The sequence below is a fragment of the Cricetulus griseus genome, chromosome 2 (assembly GCF_003668045.3).
Source record: "Cricetulus griseus strain 17A/GY chromosome 2, alternate assembly CriGri-PICRH-1.0, whole genome shotgun sequence".
Lineage (NCBI taxonomy): Eukaryota > Metazoa > Chordata > Mammalia > Rodentia > Cricetidae > Cricetulus > Cricetulus griseus.
Window position 1 is genome coordinate 227,212,693 of NC_048595.1, and position 16,282 is coordinate 227,228,974.

At 38.3% G+C, this 16,282-nt stretch overlaps 1 protein-coding gene across 2 annotated transcripts in view; it reads right to left on the reverse strand.

Annotated features, from left to right (window-relative positions):
* Positions 1–1,409: 1,409 nt before the first annotated feature.
* Rttn (rotatin) overlaps positions 1,410–16,282 on the reverse strand; it is a 154,541-nt gene continuing 139,668 nt past the window's right edge. For both annotated transcript variants that reach the window (XM_027403748.2, XM_027403750.2), the window contains 5 exons: positions 14,877–15,076; positions 12,940–13,207; positions 4,548–4,651; positions 3,385–3,454; positions 1,410–1,819 (listed from right to left, as the gene is read on the reverse strand). In XM_027403748.2, the coding sequence (XP_027259549.1) occupies positions 1,734–1,819; positions 3,385–3,454; positions 4,548–4,651; positions 12,940–13,207; positions 14,877–15,076 (728 nt within the window). In that variant the 3' untranslated portion in view covers positions 1,410–1,733. The remainder of the gene's footprint in view (positions 1,820–3,384; positions 3,455–4,547; positions 4,652–12,939; positions 13,208–14,876; positions 15,077–16,282) is intronic.

Sequence of the window (16,282 nt, forward strand, 5' to 3'; positions counted from 1 at the left end):
AACCAAAAGTCCAAGAATCCAGTAGTTGTTCAGTCCACCAGGCTGAAAGTATCAGATGGTCTTCAGTATACACTGGAACCTGAAGAAGTAGGATCTGATGCTGGTGAAGGAATGAACTTGCTAGTGAGAGTGTGGGCAAACAGCAAAGAGCAAGAACTTCCTTCTTTCACAGCCTTCATGTAAGCTGTGACCTGAAAGTGTGGCCCAGATTCAGGGTGGATTTTCCCAACTCAAAGATTCAGATTAAAAGTGGGTCTTTCCATTTCAAGTACTTTAATAAGAGAAAACAAACAAACAACAAAAAAACAAAAAAACAAAAAAAACCTCACAGTTACCAGCCACTGGGGCTTTAGTTAATTCCAAATGTAGCTATGCTGACAATCAAGAACAGCTATCAGATTCCACAGAAGGAAACTAATGCTTGGTAAATCTGGGCGACAACCTGTGGCAGTGGGGCTCACAGTTCTGAGAGAAGAATGTATTACCATTATTCTCCTAAATGGAGATAATATGAAGATGTCTTTTAAGTAGGTATCTTTCTGCCCATAGAATAGCATAGCTCTCAGACCTCATCAGAGCAACATCTTTGTCAGTGTATTGTGGAAAATACATATAAATAAAAGGTCAGTGCAGAGAATAAGCATTAGCAGCACAGATGGGATGTCTGTGTCACACCTTCTTCCCACAAGTCTCAGGGACCATCTCAGAAGAGGGGGTGGAAAAAATGCTAAGAGTCATAGTTTAGGAAAGACTGGGATGTAGGGGAAGCTGTAGCCACGCCTACTTAGGGGCTGGCTACAGGTGTGCCTGACCATGCTTGTGAGGGCGTGGTCAGAGTGACGTAGTGTGACTGCGTTTGCTCTTTCGGTTTCACTTTGCTTCTTGCTGTACAGGCTGCTGCCACGCCGGCTGGCTAGGTCGCTCTGTAAGTAAGGCTTTTCCCTATTAAATACCCTTATATTTCTACCTGACTCCGTATTGGTAATTTCCCACTATACTGGGGCAAAACAGTGTCTTATGGACATGACAGAAACATGGCAGCTGTGCTCAATCCAGTCAACAGTCTGGAATGGATGGTGAGGGGGGCACACAATCTCCCATCACTAGCTAGGAACTATTTTAACAGTTGATGGATTCTAGAGCAAGAAGAATTAGAGGTAGGGCTCCTGACTTCACATCCATATACTTATGGTTGGCATTAATTAGATTTAATGGGCTATCTTTAAAAAAAAACAAAAAAAAAAAAAGGAAGGAAAAGAGAGGCTATGAAGTTAGAATGGGGGAATGGTGTGGGGAGGGTCTGGACAGAATTGGAGGAGTGGAGAACAAATACACAATCACACTACATATATGAAATTTTCAAAGAATAAAACACACTTTTAAACATCTTTAAGACTAGTCAGTTTTTGTTTCCAAAAATATTATTTTATTAAATAACTATTAAATAGTATTTTTACAAAACATGTTACATAGAAAAGTATAAAAATGTTTATACTGACAGAACTCTATGTCTGCAGTATCTTGGGTCAGCAAGTCTTCACTTCTGGAAGGCTGCCAAGAATGAACAGAGTGGGGAGTCACCCTTTCTACTCCTCTGAGTATGACTGGTGAGGTCTCACAGGAAAGGCAGACACTGACATTACAAAGTCAGCATCATCTGGGGAGTGGCTGCTGTACATAGTTGGTCTCTGATCCAGATCTCCTGTGGATGGTGGAGTAGAGTACCTCATGGCTCAGGAATGGTTAAGCAGCTGTACAAGATTCTCAAGGCATTTCAAATAATACACATTTAGAGGATTTTCTTCTGAATCGGAGAACACTGATATAGAAAAATACGAGTTATAAATACCAGTTTATTAAACTTAATGCTACACATAGAGGTGGACACTCCTACATGAAGCTATGAAAAAGATTCATTAGCAAAACTATTTATGCTCTCAGTATACTAGAATTACAAAAATATTTTACATTTATAAAACTAAGATGTTAGAAAATTTCCATTCATTTCTTATCAATTGCTTATTAAAGTATATTTAAGAATACATCTCTGAAACTCACATAAATGAGCTATGATCTAGAATAAACACCATAATGTTTCTTACAACCATCTCTCTAAAGTCATAAACTTTAACATAACCCAGCTCATTTCCTCCTGAAGTGCAAGTCACAGCTAGAAACAAAACGAAGACCCTTCTTTTCAGAAACATTAACAACCAACAGATCTACTACAATACAGGAAGGACACACTTTGTTCTCTTGAGATAGGAGTGTTTGGAGCATAATGCTCATTGAAAACTGGCTCACTTAAAATGACTAACATGCTCTGAAAAGAAAACCTTTCCAGTCATGATTGCAGATCACAGGGAAAGGTGGTCACAGGGGCAACAGAATCTATGCCTGGAGGACCTAATTGGACCTGATTCTTATCACCCAGGAACAGTATAGCAGAGTAGCAGCTACTGGCAAAATAAACCAATAAATAACAATGGAGCAAGAAAAAAACTGCCTTGGAGAGAGATCACAGACATATTTTAAGAGATTTCTATATTTCAAATACTCATCTGTCAGAACATATTATGTCAAAAAACATTACCATGAAAAGCACAGGCTAAATGCTGATAGTACTTTGATAATATTTCTCAATATCTAAATTTTATGTGTAACCTAGCAATGGTGAACTTATGGGAACAGAGAGCAGAATTGTGGCTATTAGGCTTCAATGTGGGTCTTTTAACAATGGGGAAACGATTGGTTTAAGGATATAAAACTGCAGTTGGACAAGAGGCATGGACTCTGTGAAGTCTTGAGGTCTACTGAGAGCATGATAAATATGGTTGATAACAATATGCTATATTTTAAAAGTTGTGAGATAGTATACTTTAAGTGTTCTCAAAACAAAAATGATGAATATGTGTGATATAACATGTTAATTGGTTTAATTTAGCCATGCCATTGTGAACATACTGTATTGTGTATCATAATTGTGCATGACTTTATTTATGAGCTAAATAGATGAATGGAAAAAAAAAGAAGGGACTTTGAGAGCCCATCCCACGTGAAGGGATGCTCTCATCCGGGACACATGTGGGAGGGCCTAGGCCTGGCCCAGGATGATGTTGTGGAATTTGGGGGCCCCTGTGGAGGGCTCTACCCTCTATGTGGAGTGGAGGGGGGAAGGGGATGGTGGGGATTGGGGGGAGGGGGAGAGGGAGAAGGGATTGACATGTGAAATTATAATTTGTAAAAATTAAATTAAAAATTAAATAAAAAAATATCTAAGCAATGGATAACACTGTCATTTTGCAATGGCCTGTTCAAGTATTTCAGAAACCAAAAATTTCAGTTAGGACTCATCAAATTTAATTGTACTCTCTTGGAACTTACTTCTCTTTGCTATGGAATATGCTTCATCTACTCTTCTTTTTATTGATGGATTTTTCAAAGTTGCTTTTGCCTGGAGAGCATAAGACAATCTATTAGTTATATTTATGCCCAAATATTAAGGTGAAGATAACATAGTACTAACTGCCCATTGCTAACTATGGTGTTAAATAGTAAAGAGTTAATGCAGACAGAATACAGACAGTTGGATAGCAGTTCAGTCAATTGTGTCAAGTCCACTGTACCTTCTGAGGCCTCCCCTTCATTCATCTATAAGCTAACCTGGTCCCTTTTCTGCAATCTGTGATCTTTCGCTTCATTCTTACTCTTTCTCCCCTAACCTCAGTTTGTTAATTTAAAGCACCCAACCTTAGGGAATTTCTCATTACCTCAGTATTAAATTTCAGATTAAGTACTTCGAATATTACTGGTTGTTTAATAAAATTTACTGAGGGACTTCAAGATGCCCAAACCTTTACTCAGCCAGTGCAAGAAGGATGCAATCCCTTAGTCCAGGGTGAAGAGAAGACACACAGGCATTGTTGGCTAGCTGAGCTTTGCCATCTCCAGGAAATCCTGTGCCCTAAGACCGTCATCTGGATATTGGTTCACCACTAGATACTCTTCTGTATTTTACTTAGAAATCAAATGTTTGCAATAAAAGAAGACCAGGGGCCAGAGAAAGAAAGGACACAGTATCCTCTTGCTGTTACTCTCTCTGGGCAGCCCTTTTGCTTCGATCTTAAAGGGACTAAGATCATTATAAAATTAAGTGATGATATATACATGAGAAAGACAAATCACACACATGAATAAAACTATTATTCAGTCTTCCATCAAGAAACATTTCTTCTGGGCACATTTGTACAAAGAAATAATTTTTACTAAAATTACAGCAAATTTATAATTCAGTTGAAATCAAAACAGAAATTCACCTATACAGAAGTACCCTTCTGAATAGAGCCCTGGTGAAATAATTAAATGGAAATATTAACTAATAGATTATTAGTCATATGAATGAACAAAGGGAACTTGGGTCCTCAACTTCATTTTACCTTTAGCTATTATTCGTCTGATATTCTTGAATGCATCCTAAGAACCTTAGTCATTTCCTTGCACCAACTCCCCTCCCTCCATTTCAAACAATGATTTTTTAAAAAACTCACCTTTTGATAATTGTAAATAAGAGCCCAAAGTGAAGCAGCTCCAATCCTCTGGGCATTTTGATTCTCACTTTCTAAACAGGTAGCCAGAAGGGTAACAATTTTTTCTACAAACAAGCACATTGTAAAAGTTCAGTTCCACACACTTCACTGTATCCATCTAGGACCGGTCCCATGACAATAAACAGAATAAACTGTCCCATGTGAATGGAAACACAAGTGGCTATTCTCAAACAATGTCTTTTATGACCTGAGGCATGTAGATGATCTAGATGTCAGTGCCTTCTACATTTTCTGGTCCAAGTTCAAAAAGCTTATTCATTAATGGACAATAATACAAAAGTAACTAAATTATGAATTATAGTAAGTTATTGCTTCCATTCTCACTCATATATGATCTGTCATAGAAGCATAATTACCACTATACAAACTGTTGTAGAATGGGAATTATGTACTTTATAGCACAAGAAAATTTGACTTGATGGCATTTCAATATACAAGCAATGTTCTTTTTGCAAAGTTACCAGAGGAGGGAATCAAGATTTACTAATTATGTATACAGTCTGATCATTTTAAGTGAAGATTCAGAGGCATCTACTTCCAAAGCAGTTGTCAGAGTGTTTCAAACAATATTTAAGCTTACTTCTATTGTTTTCATACATCTTTAAATTTCATAATATTTTTAAAACATTGTATTTCTAAAAGGTAAAACACTTGTTTCAGCAAACTATTTACATGTTAACCACCCAACAGATCTAACTAAACAAACACTGTTCAAGGAAAAATTGGCCCCTGAGAACCAGACCCTCAACTGGCCTTGATAGTAAAAAGAGTGATTAATCTTAGCCACCTGCTAACCCAATCACAAAAAGACAAACATGATATGTACTCACTCATACGTGGATTTTAGAGTAAGGGATTAACAGCCTACAATTCACACTGCCAGAGAAACTAGTAAACAAGGAGGACCCTAAAAGAGACAAACTTTGTCTCCTGGAGAAGGGGAAAGGGTCAAGATCCCCTGAGCAAATTGAAAGCATGGGAAGAGGGGGGAGGGAGCTACAAGAATGAGAAGGGAAGAAGAGGAAGGATGCAGAGGTCATGAGGGAGCAGAAAGGTTGAGTCAGGTGAAGAATAGATGAAAGGGTATGTGATAGATAGGGTTTTAGTTGGGGGAATGGATGGGGAGGACGGGAAGGAGAAGGGAACTGGGATTGTCATGTAAATCAATCTTGCCTTTAATTCAAATTAAAAAAAAATGACTGAAAAAAAGAAAGAGAAAAAACAAAACAAAACAAAAAATCTTAGCCACCTGCAAGGTCTGAAACATCTGGTGGGAAAGTATAACAAAATGTAAATCATTATAAACAATGGGTCAGGGTTTACATCTGGGCTACTGACATGCCAGATGGGGGTAACAAAGCAGCTCCAGATGTGATCAAATTAAAGGACTCACATGCTTTTCCTAATCAGGAATATCCTACCATTTATATATTTTTGATAATCTTGATAGTTTTTCCTTTAGAAGGTCCATAAGAACACACTAAGACCATACCAAACACCACCATTCCATTGGTTATAATTTGCTGAAATCACAGTAATTAGCATTTCAGAACTAAAGCCTAAATTCCTGCCAGACACACTACTGCAGACCCTAGGCAATGGCTGGCCACTGAAGACATTCATTGGCCACATGACACTGTTTCACTCATTACTCACCATTTGTTGTTTACTAAAAGCAAAAGGCAATCTCTGGCCCCAAGAGGACTCCTGTCTACTTCTTTCCTGTCCCCCCGACCCCGACCCCCCCACCCCCCACCCCCCCCCACCCCCTAACTACCTCAGCTTGCAAGCAGGTAGGCTTTAATTCTTAGAGACTCCTCTGTAGGCTCCCCCCCAAAATAAAAGCCTTCACTGTCTTAAAGGGGTGGGGGTGGGTGTCTCTTTAATGGTATATATTCAAATCACACTGCTACTATGTTATAAGGGCTCAATAAATACTACCGGGATGAAAATTCAACAATTGAACATTTTGTTTAAATCATGTTGTGATTTGAATAATAATAAAGAAATGTGTCCCACAGACTTGTATTTGAACACTTGGTCCCTAACTGGTGCTACTGTTAGGGAAGGTAGTGGAAACTTTAGGAAGTGGAGCCTTAAGAGCTAGAGGAAGTATGTTAATGGAGGCAGGATTTGAGGTTTTTATAGCCTAGCCCTACTTCCTGTCTCTGCTTCCTATGTGGGGATAAAACCTGACTTTTATGTTTCCTGACTGTCAGGAGGGTCTCACACTTCTCCTGACATACATTCCCTACCATGATGGAGTATATCTCTCTGGAACTATAAGCCAAAATAAACCCTTTCTTCCCTAACTTGGTTTTTGTCAGCATACTTTATCATGGCAACTGAGAAGTAACTAATGCAAGTGACTTTATTACAAGGAATTCAAACTCTTTTGTAAGAAAAAGAAAAAAGAGCCCCCATTGTTTGTGTGGTAGAATGACAAGGTGGTAGGCAGGTGAGGAGCAGTCTGTTCTGCCCACACGGTCCCCTCCTGCCTGAACACTTCATATGCATTACCCAGCTCCCCATGGCTTTTCTATAAAGTAGCTTATCCAAAATTAGTCTATATAAATAGCTATCAAATGTAACTCGGCATATGGATTGTGGGTGGCTACATAAAATATGGGAGTAATTACATTTTGTTCCAACTGAGAATCATCAAGCAATTTTATATCCCAAACATTCAGATAATATAATCCTTATGATTTAACTAAATTTATATCATAACATCTTTAACAAGTAACTTTCACTTTATCATTTTTAATAAACCACATTTACAGGATAATTAATGAATTAGCCCTCTGTTAAAGCAAATGAACAAAAAATTTAAAGATAATACTTTATCATGAAATATAACATGCATACAAGAAAAGCACATAAAACATTTTAAGTTCAAGAAGTTGGTATGAATTCTAATTAAACTACAAGAACAGATAACAGGAAACTATAAATGATTACAAACTTAGTTTTAAATACCTTAAGTGACTTAAGAATTACAAGTGAGTCAGCAAAAGTGAGAAATAAATACCAAGAATTCAAGCAATGTTTTAATCAAGGCTGGTTTAGTGAGAAAGCTAAAAGACACAGCAGTTAAATGAACATATCCTAGGGGCATGAAACACTTTCAGCATACTACTATCAGGTTAGAATTTACTGGGCAGGAATTAGGGTACAATTCCATTCATCCACTCATGACTCAATTGCAAATTAACTGCGAATATAAAAGTTTAAGAAAAGAAATTAATGGAAAGTATTTTATGAGAATCAATTAGTCACAGATTGGATGAATGATTCGTGCCTCATTCAAACCACACCAGAGAAGCTTCTTCTTGATGTGGCTGTGGGATTGCTGATCCTGCTTTATTATGTTGAGATATGTTGCTTGCAAGAACCTGTGGCTAGATAGGTCCTAGGTCCTGGGAGAGAACCTATTGGTATTATTTTGCCAAGTCAGTGGTTCTCAACCTTCTTAATGCTGTGACCTTTTAATACAGTTCTTCGTGCTGTGCTGAGCTCCAGTCATAAAATTATTTCATTACTACTTCATAACTGTAATTTCGCTGTTATGAATTGTAATGCAAATATCTGCTATGCAGAATATCTGATATGTGACTCTCAAAGGGGTTGCAACCTGCAGGTTGGAAACCACTGTGCTAAATAGATATAGCATCAATCAACTTCTAAGAAGTTCTCATTGTACCCATATAGTAATGCATCTCTCAAACCTCATCAGAGAGGTTTCCATTTGCAGTAGATGATGATAAATAAAGACAGCCAACAAGTGTCAAGATATAGAAAAAAAGACTGTGGAATACTCAGCCCTAAAGGGAACATCTTTACTAAATCACTTTCCCCAAGGCTCAAGGATCATTGAGGAAGAAGGGGTAAAAAATTTGTAAAAATCAGAGGTAATGAAACTGTTTTCCAGACACAACAGTGCAAGTGGACATAGAAACTCATAAACAGTTGCCACAGCATTCACAAGATCTGTACAAGCACAAACCAGACTGAACCCTAGCACGGTGTGAGCATGGAGTCCCACCCCTAGCCAAGAAGCTAATGGTACTAGTAGCTGCTATGAGAGGGAGTCAATACTCCTTAAGAGTGTAGTCCCTGGTGGGTGGTGTGTAACCACATCATCCTAAATGAAGCAAAATTCAAAACGTCCCCACTACAATCAGAAACAAGACAAGGATTTCAATTCTATTCTATCATGTTCAATGTACAACTGAAAGTCTTAGCTCTAACATAAGACAAGTAAGGAGATAGAGAGGAGACAAATAGGAAAAAAACCACAGTCTAATAAAGGCCATTATTTTTTTTCTATATCTTGACACTTGTTGGCTGTCTTTATTTATCATCATCTTTATGCTCATCTGAGAATATATGAACAGCACAGATTGGATTCAAGGGTTTAAGGGGAGGAGGGCAAACTTGTATGGGTAGGGCAGGAATGTTGATCTGGGAGGAGTTTGAGTGGGGAGGTATGATCAAAACATAAAATTCTCAAAGAACAAAATAGAAAAAGAAATGAAAACAGAAAAGCATAGGGTTGAGCTACAGAAACTAAAGATGAAATTCAGCTTGATACATTTCATAGTTTCTTTGTTAAGAGAGACCATGATGGCTATTGCTGGTTGTCAACTTAAGACATGTGGGAAGAAAGAACTTCAATCAAGGAACTGCGTCTGTCAGATTGGCCAATAGTCTTTCGTATGTGGAGGGTGGGGAGGTGCAAGGCATTTTTTAAATTACTAATTTATGGAGGTTGGCTAACCCCACTATGGACAAAGCAATCCTAGGCACATGGTCCTGGGTTGTATGAGGAAGCCAGTTGAGCAAAAGCAGGGAGCAAGCAGGTAAGTAAATTCCTCTGTGGCTTTTGCTTCAAGTCCTTGCCTGGCATCCCTGCCTTGGCTTGTCTTTCTTTTTTTTAAATCATAACTTTTATTGATTTTTTATGGATTTCACATCATGTACTCCTATCTAACTTATCTCCCCATTTCCTTCATTTGCCCTCTGCCCTTGCAACCTCCCCCTACCCAAATCAAAACCAAATTTTAAAGAAAAACAAAAATCCAAACAAAACCAAGAGACAAACTAAACCAAAAGGAGAACCAGAACCAGAAACAAAGGAGGAGGAGGAGGAGGAAGAGGCGGAGGAGGAGGAGGAGGAGGAGGAGGAGGAGGAGGAGGAGGAGGAGGAGGAGAAGAGTCATCTAGCCATGGAAGCTATAATGTGGCCTGTTGAGTCACAGTTTATATGCTTTAGTCCATTCATCTTTTCTTGCAAATGTTCGTTCCCATGAATCACTGGTCTGGCTCGAGGCCTCTGGTTTCTGCTACACCACCATGTATCCTTGTTTTTTCTTGATGGCTGCAAGATTGAAATAAACCTTTCTTCCCCTGCTTAAAAAAGAAATAACCATTATCCCCCTTTAACCATTTCCTCTTCCATTCTCTTTTTCCTCTTCCTCTAAGATTTTATTAAAGCATATTATATTTGTTACATCACTTAACTTTTATGCTTTTAATCCTTTCTCATCTTTCCAGCTCTCTGTTGCATTCTGAATAAAAATTTGCTAATCCATTTTCTTGTTCCTAAATTATCTCTTATGCTGCACCCAAACTGCATACTGTTAATGACAGACATCCATATTAATTTAAATTTAGGCTACTAATGTTCTAAAGTAACAATGTACGGTAGAATATCTGAAATGACAGAAACACTTAAAATTATTTGTAATCTAGGTAGAGAGTTTGTATCTTTTCCTCTGGTGATTCTTACTCAGACTGCTAAATTTCCCAATGTACTTGATTAACTGTTCTGGTTAGTACCCTGAAAAATTATTTGTGGCACTTCTCTGAGGTCTACCATGAACTTGTCCTTTATCCAGCAGAGGAATTTTGCATGCCAAGACTCATGATCATATCAACTAGTCAAGGATCACATCAAGAACACGTACCCCTTCATGAAAAGACTGGAAAAGGCAAGCTCTTCATTATTCATCCTGATGAAGGCTGGAAGAATATTTTTATTCTAATCTACTTTTCTCCCACAAGAATGGGTCTTTTAAGCTCCAGCTTTATGTACAAAAGACAGGCTATAAGAGACTCACCTGAAGGTCATTGCTCTTTTCTTCTCTTTGATGTTCTAGACAAATGCTAAGCAATAATACCAGAAAATTTGCTTCAGGCAAAAAAGCTACCCACTTGGATACAAGCTTTCAATCAAAATTGGCCTTTAAGTTTCCCAGTATCTTTCCCAAACTTAGGACACTTTGATGTGAATTTGTATGTCACTTATTCAGTGTGTTTTTTTGTTTGTTTTGCTTTCTTACAAAAGACACTCACCCTAAACATTACTAGAAACTGGGAAGCCTTGGGGATATTTTTAGCAGCCAGATCAAGCCCAATGCACAATCCATCCTAAGCGTTTACAGCACATGTCTGGTACAGCCTTAGAAAGTTCTATAACTTCATTGGCTCACCATGTGGAAAAGCCTGCAAAGGGTCCTTACAGCTCCACACAGAGACTGTACAGCTGTTCTCTTACCTAGGAAGCTCACTGAGGTCAAGTGTCAGAGAGGAGGAAAAACAACTTCTTACTGTGTCCATCTGTGTGATACTGATGGGACAGAGAAAACACTGCTGATTACAGGGAAACCCATAACATAAATCCAGAGATCTGGAAGTGTAAAGTGTAGACTTCCTCAGTTCCCCCAAAGTCTTTCCTTTCCCTGACTCAACAGGAAGGCTGTAATCAGGTGGGGGACAAGAAACACTTGCTCTGAGAATAGGGAATAAACAATACCAGATGCTATTGAGCTGCTCCCACGAACCAGAGCTGTCAGTAGATGATCTGTGTGCATCTCATCACCTGAATGGAGCTTATTATTATCCTCACTTTACAGATATGAGGAGCAGAACAGTGCAGCATAAGATGACTGAAAGATAACCACTGCTGCAATCTCCCAGTGAGGAATGCTGGAAGACTGAGTACAAATCCATGGTCAATTCAGATGAGTTTCAAAGCAGTTGAACCTGAACAGTTAGTTTTCTGTATAACATTTTCAGCAATTCTATAACTATTATCAAAAAAAATAGAAGTACTACTATATACACACAAAACATGAGCACAGTGTCATTTCTATTCACTTGGAAAATTTGGGGTGGTAAAGTCTCTGAGAAAAATTAGGTGTAAAACATGGAAGGAAAGGGGGATTGATATCTTAAACTATCTACCATGTACTAGCAACAAGGCTAGGCACTTTCTGTGTTTTCATAAACTCATTCTTACAAGAACAAAGAAGGAAGTATTTTGTGGACTGAGAATTTAGTTCCAGAGAAGCAGTGTGAGGTGAGAAGTGCATTCAGGCCCAGGATGAATGGGAAGCTAAAGTCCACCTCAGGCCCCACGCCCATCACAATAGGGTGTCTCCTCTAAAATTTCACATGAAATTCACACACACACACCTACTTGGTAGTTTGATTTCAGAAACAGACTCCTCCAATTCCTTGCTTGTTTCTTTATCTCCTCCCCCCCCCCCCCCGGCTCCTTTTGAATTGTCTACAGTTATCCTGCTTCTCAGAGAATGAAGCCTAGAAAGCTAATTTCCCTATCTGGTTGTGACTTTCAACTCTGCCTGTCAGGATTTCTCTTAATTACTAAATGCTTAATTACTAAATGCTTCCTGATAAAAGGCACAACTCTGGGTGATAGATACACACACAAAAACCTCTTGAATCCAAATAGCTTAGGTCCCATCGTGAAGGGCATAGAAATAAAAAGTCACACATATGTAATTCATAGTATGTCAGATACTGATTGTGGTATGGAGAAAGGCAGGATTGGGGAGGGGACTGGAACAGGAAGGGTGGGACACAGGGCAGGATGAAGAGCAGGAGTTACTACTGGGATGGCTGTTCTACAAAGTGTTCATTTACTGGAAGACAGATAAGCAATGAGGGGGGAACTAGAATAACAGCAGACCAAGAAGAGACAGAGAGAAGTAGAGGGAGAAACTGGGAGAAGCCCAGCCCACTGCTGTTCTTCCCAACGCCCCACCCCTCCAACCGGCCCCCTTCCGGCCTCCTGTACCTAATGGTCTACTGGAATGACAGTTGTTGATCAACACCCAGAGGCTACACCCATTCTTGAATACCTACCACCCCCTTCCCCCCAGTCCCTGCCTCCCACAGGGCTTTAAGTACAGCCAGTGTTTAAGAAATATCTGGGAAATTATAGAGCTACTTTGTGTTTCAATCTGAGTAGAAAGGTCTAAACATCACAACCCATGTGAAATGAGTCCACAATGTGGTTTCTTACCATTAGCCAGGATTTTGGGCTTATTAGCAGGACTGAAGCAAATGTTATGAACAATCAGCAGAGGTATGTAAGGGCTGCTCTTATGCTTGTATTTGCTCATCTCTGTGAGTAAGTCTAAGCAGCCATCCAGCCTCAGGATCATTTGCTGTCCATCTTCTGCAAATGATATGTTTAGGAGTAACTTCAACCACAGAATGGCCAGATTGCTGAGATGTTTATTTCCTCCTTTAGGCAATGTCAGGGACAGGAAGTGCTGTAGGAAGTTGCTCTGTGGGCAAGCACAGAATATTATTTTCTTTTCAGGATTTTTCATTATTTTCCCAGTCCCTTAGTGACCAATTAACTAGCAGTTTGATATCCTTTTCCCTAGTTTTAATTTCTCTTCCAAATACTTCACCTATACAATTTCCACATATAAATGTAAAGGCAAGAACAAAATAGTGCTTAAATTTTAATTCCTGCTATTTTTTCCCCTGAAAATGGATGAAACAAACTATAGTCAACTCAATTATTATGATTGATAATTCAGAGTAGGCTTCCTGAGTTCCCTTTCTTATCTGCCTTCAGGCAATTTTGCTACTCATTAAAGGCATCCTGTGAGAGGAAAGGAAACAAAACCCAAATCCACCCTACATGGGAGTTGACAACCTGGTAGGAGTGAAGGTGTCTTAGATCATTATAGTAACAGGTGTTTTCTCCTTAAATTTATGACCAGGTATATACCTCTCATTTTGAAGAAGGTAATCCCATACATCTGGCTCAAGATGAGTTCTTGTGTTTTTGTGTGTAACCATATATGTATGTATGAAAACATGTATAAAGAAATTTATTCCAGTATACATATACACACACAACATACATGGCATACACATATATAAATATGCACATGCACACATATGAATGAAGGCAGAAATATCAGCATGTATTTAAAGAAATAATCTAACTGTATGCTAGTAAATAAACTGAACTGACTGAATGAGGGTGAGGCAAATCATGACTCTAGTGTTTGCCAAGTTACATGGTGTGAATGCCCTACTGAGGCTGATTTCAACATAACATTACAACAGACTTGAGAAACTTATAAAAAATGTAATGAGGACACTCATCATGAGCTAGAGTGATCTGAGTGCAATACATTGTTGAAGTATTTCCATAGTAAGACCAATCAATCCATTTCCTTAGTAAGAGCCATTTCTATTTATTTGGTAGTTATACTCAAACTATCTATTGGGGTTCAAAGACAAGAAATTTGTATGAATCCTGTCTGACCTCCAAGCAAAAAAGAAAAAAAAAAAAAAAACAATACAAATCACTGTCATTAGTAAGAAACAGATGATCTGATAATATTGAAATTTAAAAGATATTCACAAGTAGGGATTCTGTTCATATATAATCATAAGGACGCTCTGCTTCTTGTACACATGTACTAGAATTTGACTCATTCCCTCCCTTTATATACTCAGAATTAGTGATAAGAAGTAAAGCTTTAGAATTGCAGAACCATAGACCTCAGAAAATGCACTTTATGCCATCAAGAACTAAATCGTACCTGGGGTAAAGGGACTTTGACATCATACACCTTTCTGTCACCTTAACATGAACAGAAATTGTTACTGTTTGACTGGTCTGCCTATAGATAGAATATTTGTATGATACTAACATTTTTTTTTCTAAAATCACCAATTTTGAGGTAAAACACAATTTAAAAGCGATGAAGATAACTAAAAGGACATGGCATAATCAGAGTCTACTCCTGTTTCAGTTTTAGGGCCTCCCAAGCTGGCTTTAAATGATTAGCTTCTTAATTTTTTACAAACCTTTAAAATAAAGTATCTTAAAATCATAAAACAGCCTTAGAAACTGACTTCTAAAATTTGACTGACAGGATTATTTTGCCAAACAATTCTTTTAACATATTGTAGAAGCTACGTGCTTACCTTCTGAATTACTCCCTTGCAGTCATGAGATAAGGCCAGGTTTGAAAGAAACATAAAAACCATCTGCTGAATGGTGGTGTTCTCTGCAGGCATCTGAGAAGCAAGCTTCAGGATACACAGTATCAGGGAGCTGCTGGGAGTGCCCCTGTGGGCAGTTTGAACAGATTGTCCATAATTTGACCAACAAAGAGAACTGCAGCCTTCAAAAGAAAAAGCCTGTCAGAGTTGCCTCAGTCCCACTTCTCAGTTTTTAAAAGCACAAAGCAGTAACCATATATGTCTGCCAAAATAGTCATCACCTATGAACTGCAAACAAGCACTGAAGCCTAATGCTGACACGTACCTTCAACCTAACAGATTGACTGTCCCCACTCAGGGCCTCATTATCTCAATGAAGCACTAAAATGCCAACTTATTTTTTAAGAAAAGATTAGATTAGCATAATGGGTTTTTAACAGTTCATAAAAAAAAAGCATCTAAATAAACACCCATGTGAAAGAACAGAATTTTAGTAATGAAAGGAAATTGAGACAGCTCAAACACCATTTTCCATATTTTCTTTACCCAGGGAAAGATAAAGAACTCATAAGCGCCTGATCATTGGATGTTCAAGGTCAAAGAGCTCATAGGCAGCAGAAGCAAGCAGTGGTGTCTGTGGCTCTCCAGAGTTCAGTGCTCTCGGTACATTAGGTAACTATGAGATTTATTGGAGGATTAAAAAAAAAATGAAAGAGTTAGAAATGTGTTTTGGTTACTTCTTTGTGACCTAAAGCCAAAGTAAAATTACCTTGTGAAAGTTCATGCAAGTAGAACAGCTTATATAGTCATATCAGAATTTATCAGTTTATGAAATAAACTCACACATGATAAGTACACACAAAATAGGGAAATCTTTCTGTATTCCCAATTTTATAGCTATATTCAAATACCAATGTTTTCATTAATGATGCATTTTTTACTTAGAAACACATCAAACAGAAAAATAAGATTTCTGCTTAGGTTAGTGGTACTCTATAACCACTTCTAATATTCTTATAAAGTTTAAAGATGCACATAGCACAAATTAGTTTAAAATGTTTTATGTATTTTTGCTTTATACTTAGCAACTCACTTTTTATCTCTCCCACTTTCCTGGGTCCTTAGATAAGGCTAAGATAAGTAAAGGAGAGACACCACATTTCAGAGACAGGCTATGCTGAGCTACAGGCTACCGGGTACACTGCAGGGAAGGTTGAGATAGAAGACACTGAGAAGGATTGTCCAAGCAGAGGAAAGGGACAGAGGAAGCAGTAGCAGAAGGAAGAGGGGACAATTCTGATTCACAATCAGACATGGGATGGCAGTCCATGAGCTTCACTCTGTTATACACAGGAGACCACCTAAGTAGGCTGGTGGCTCAGACAGTT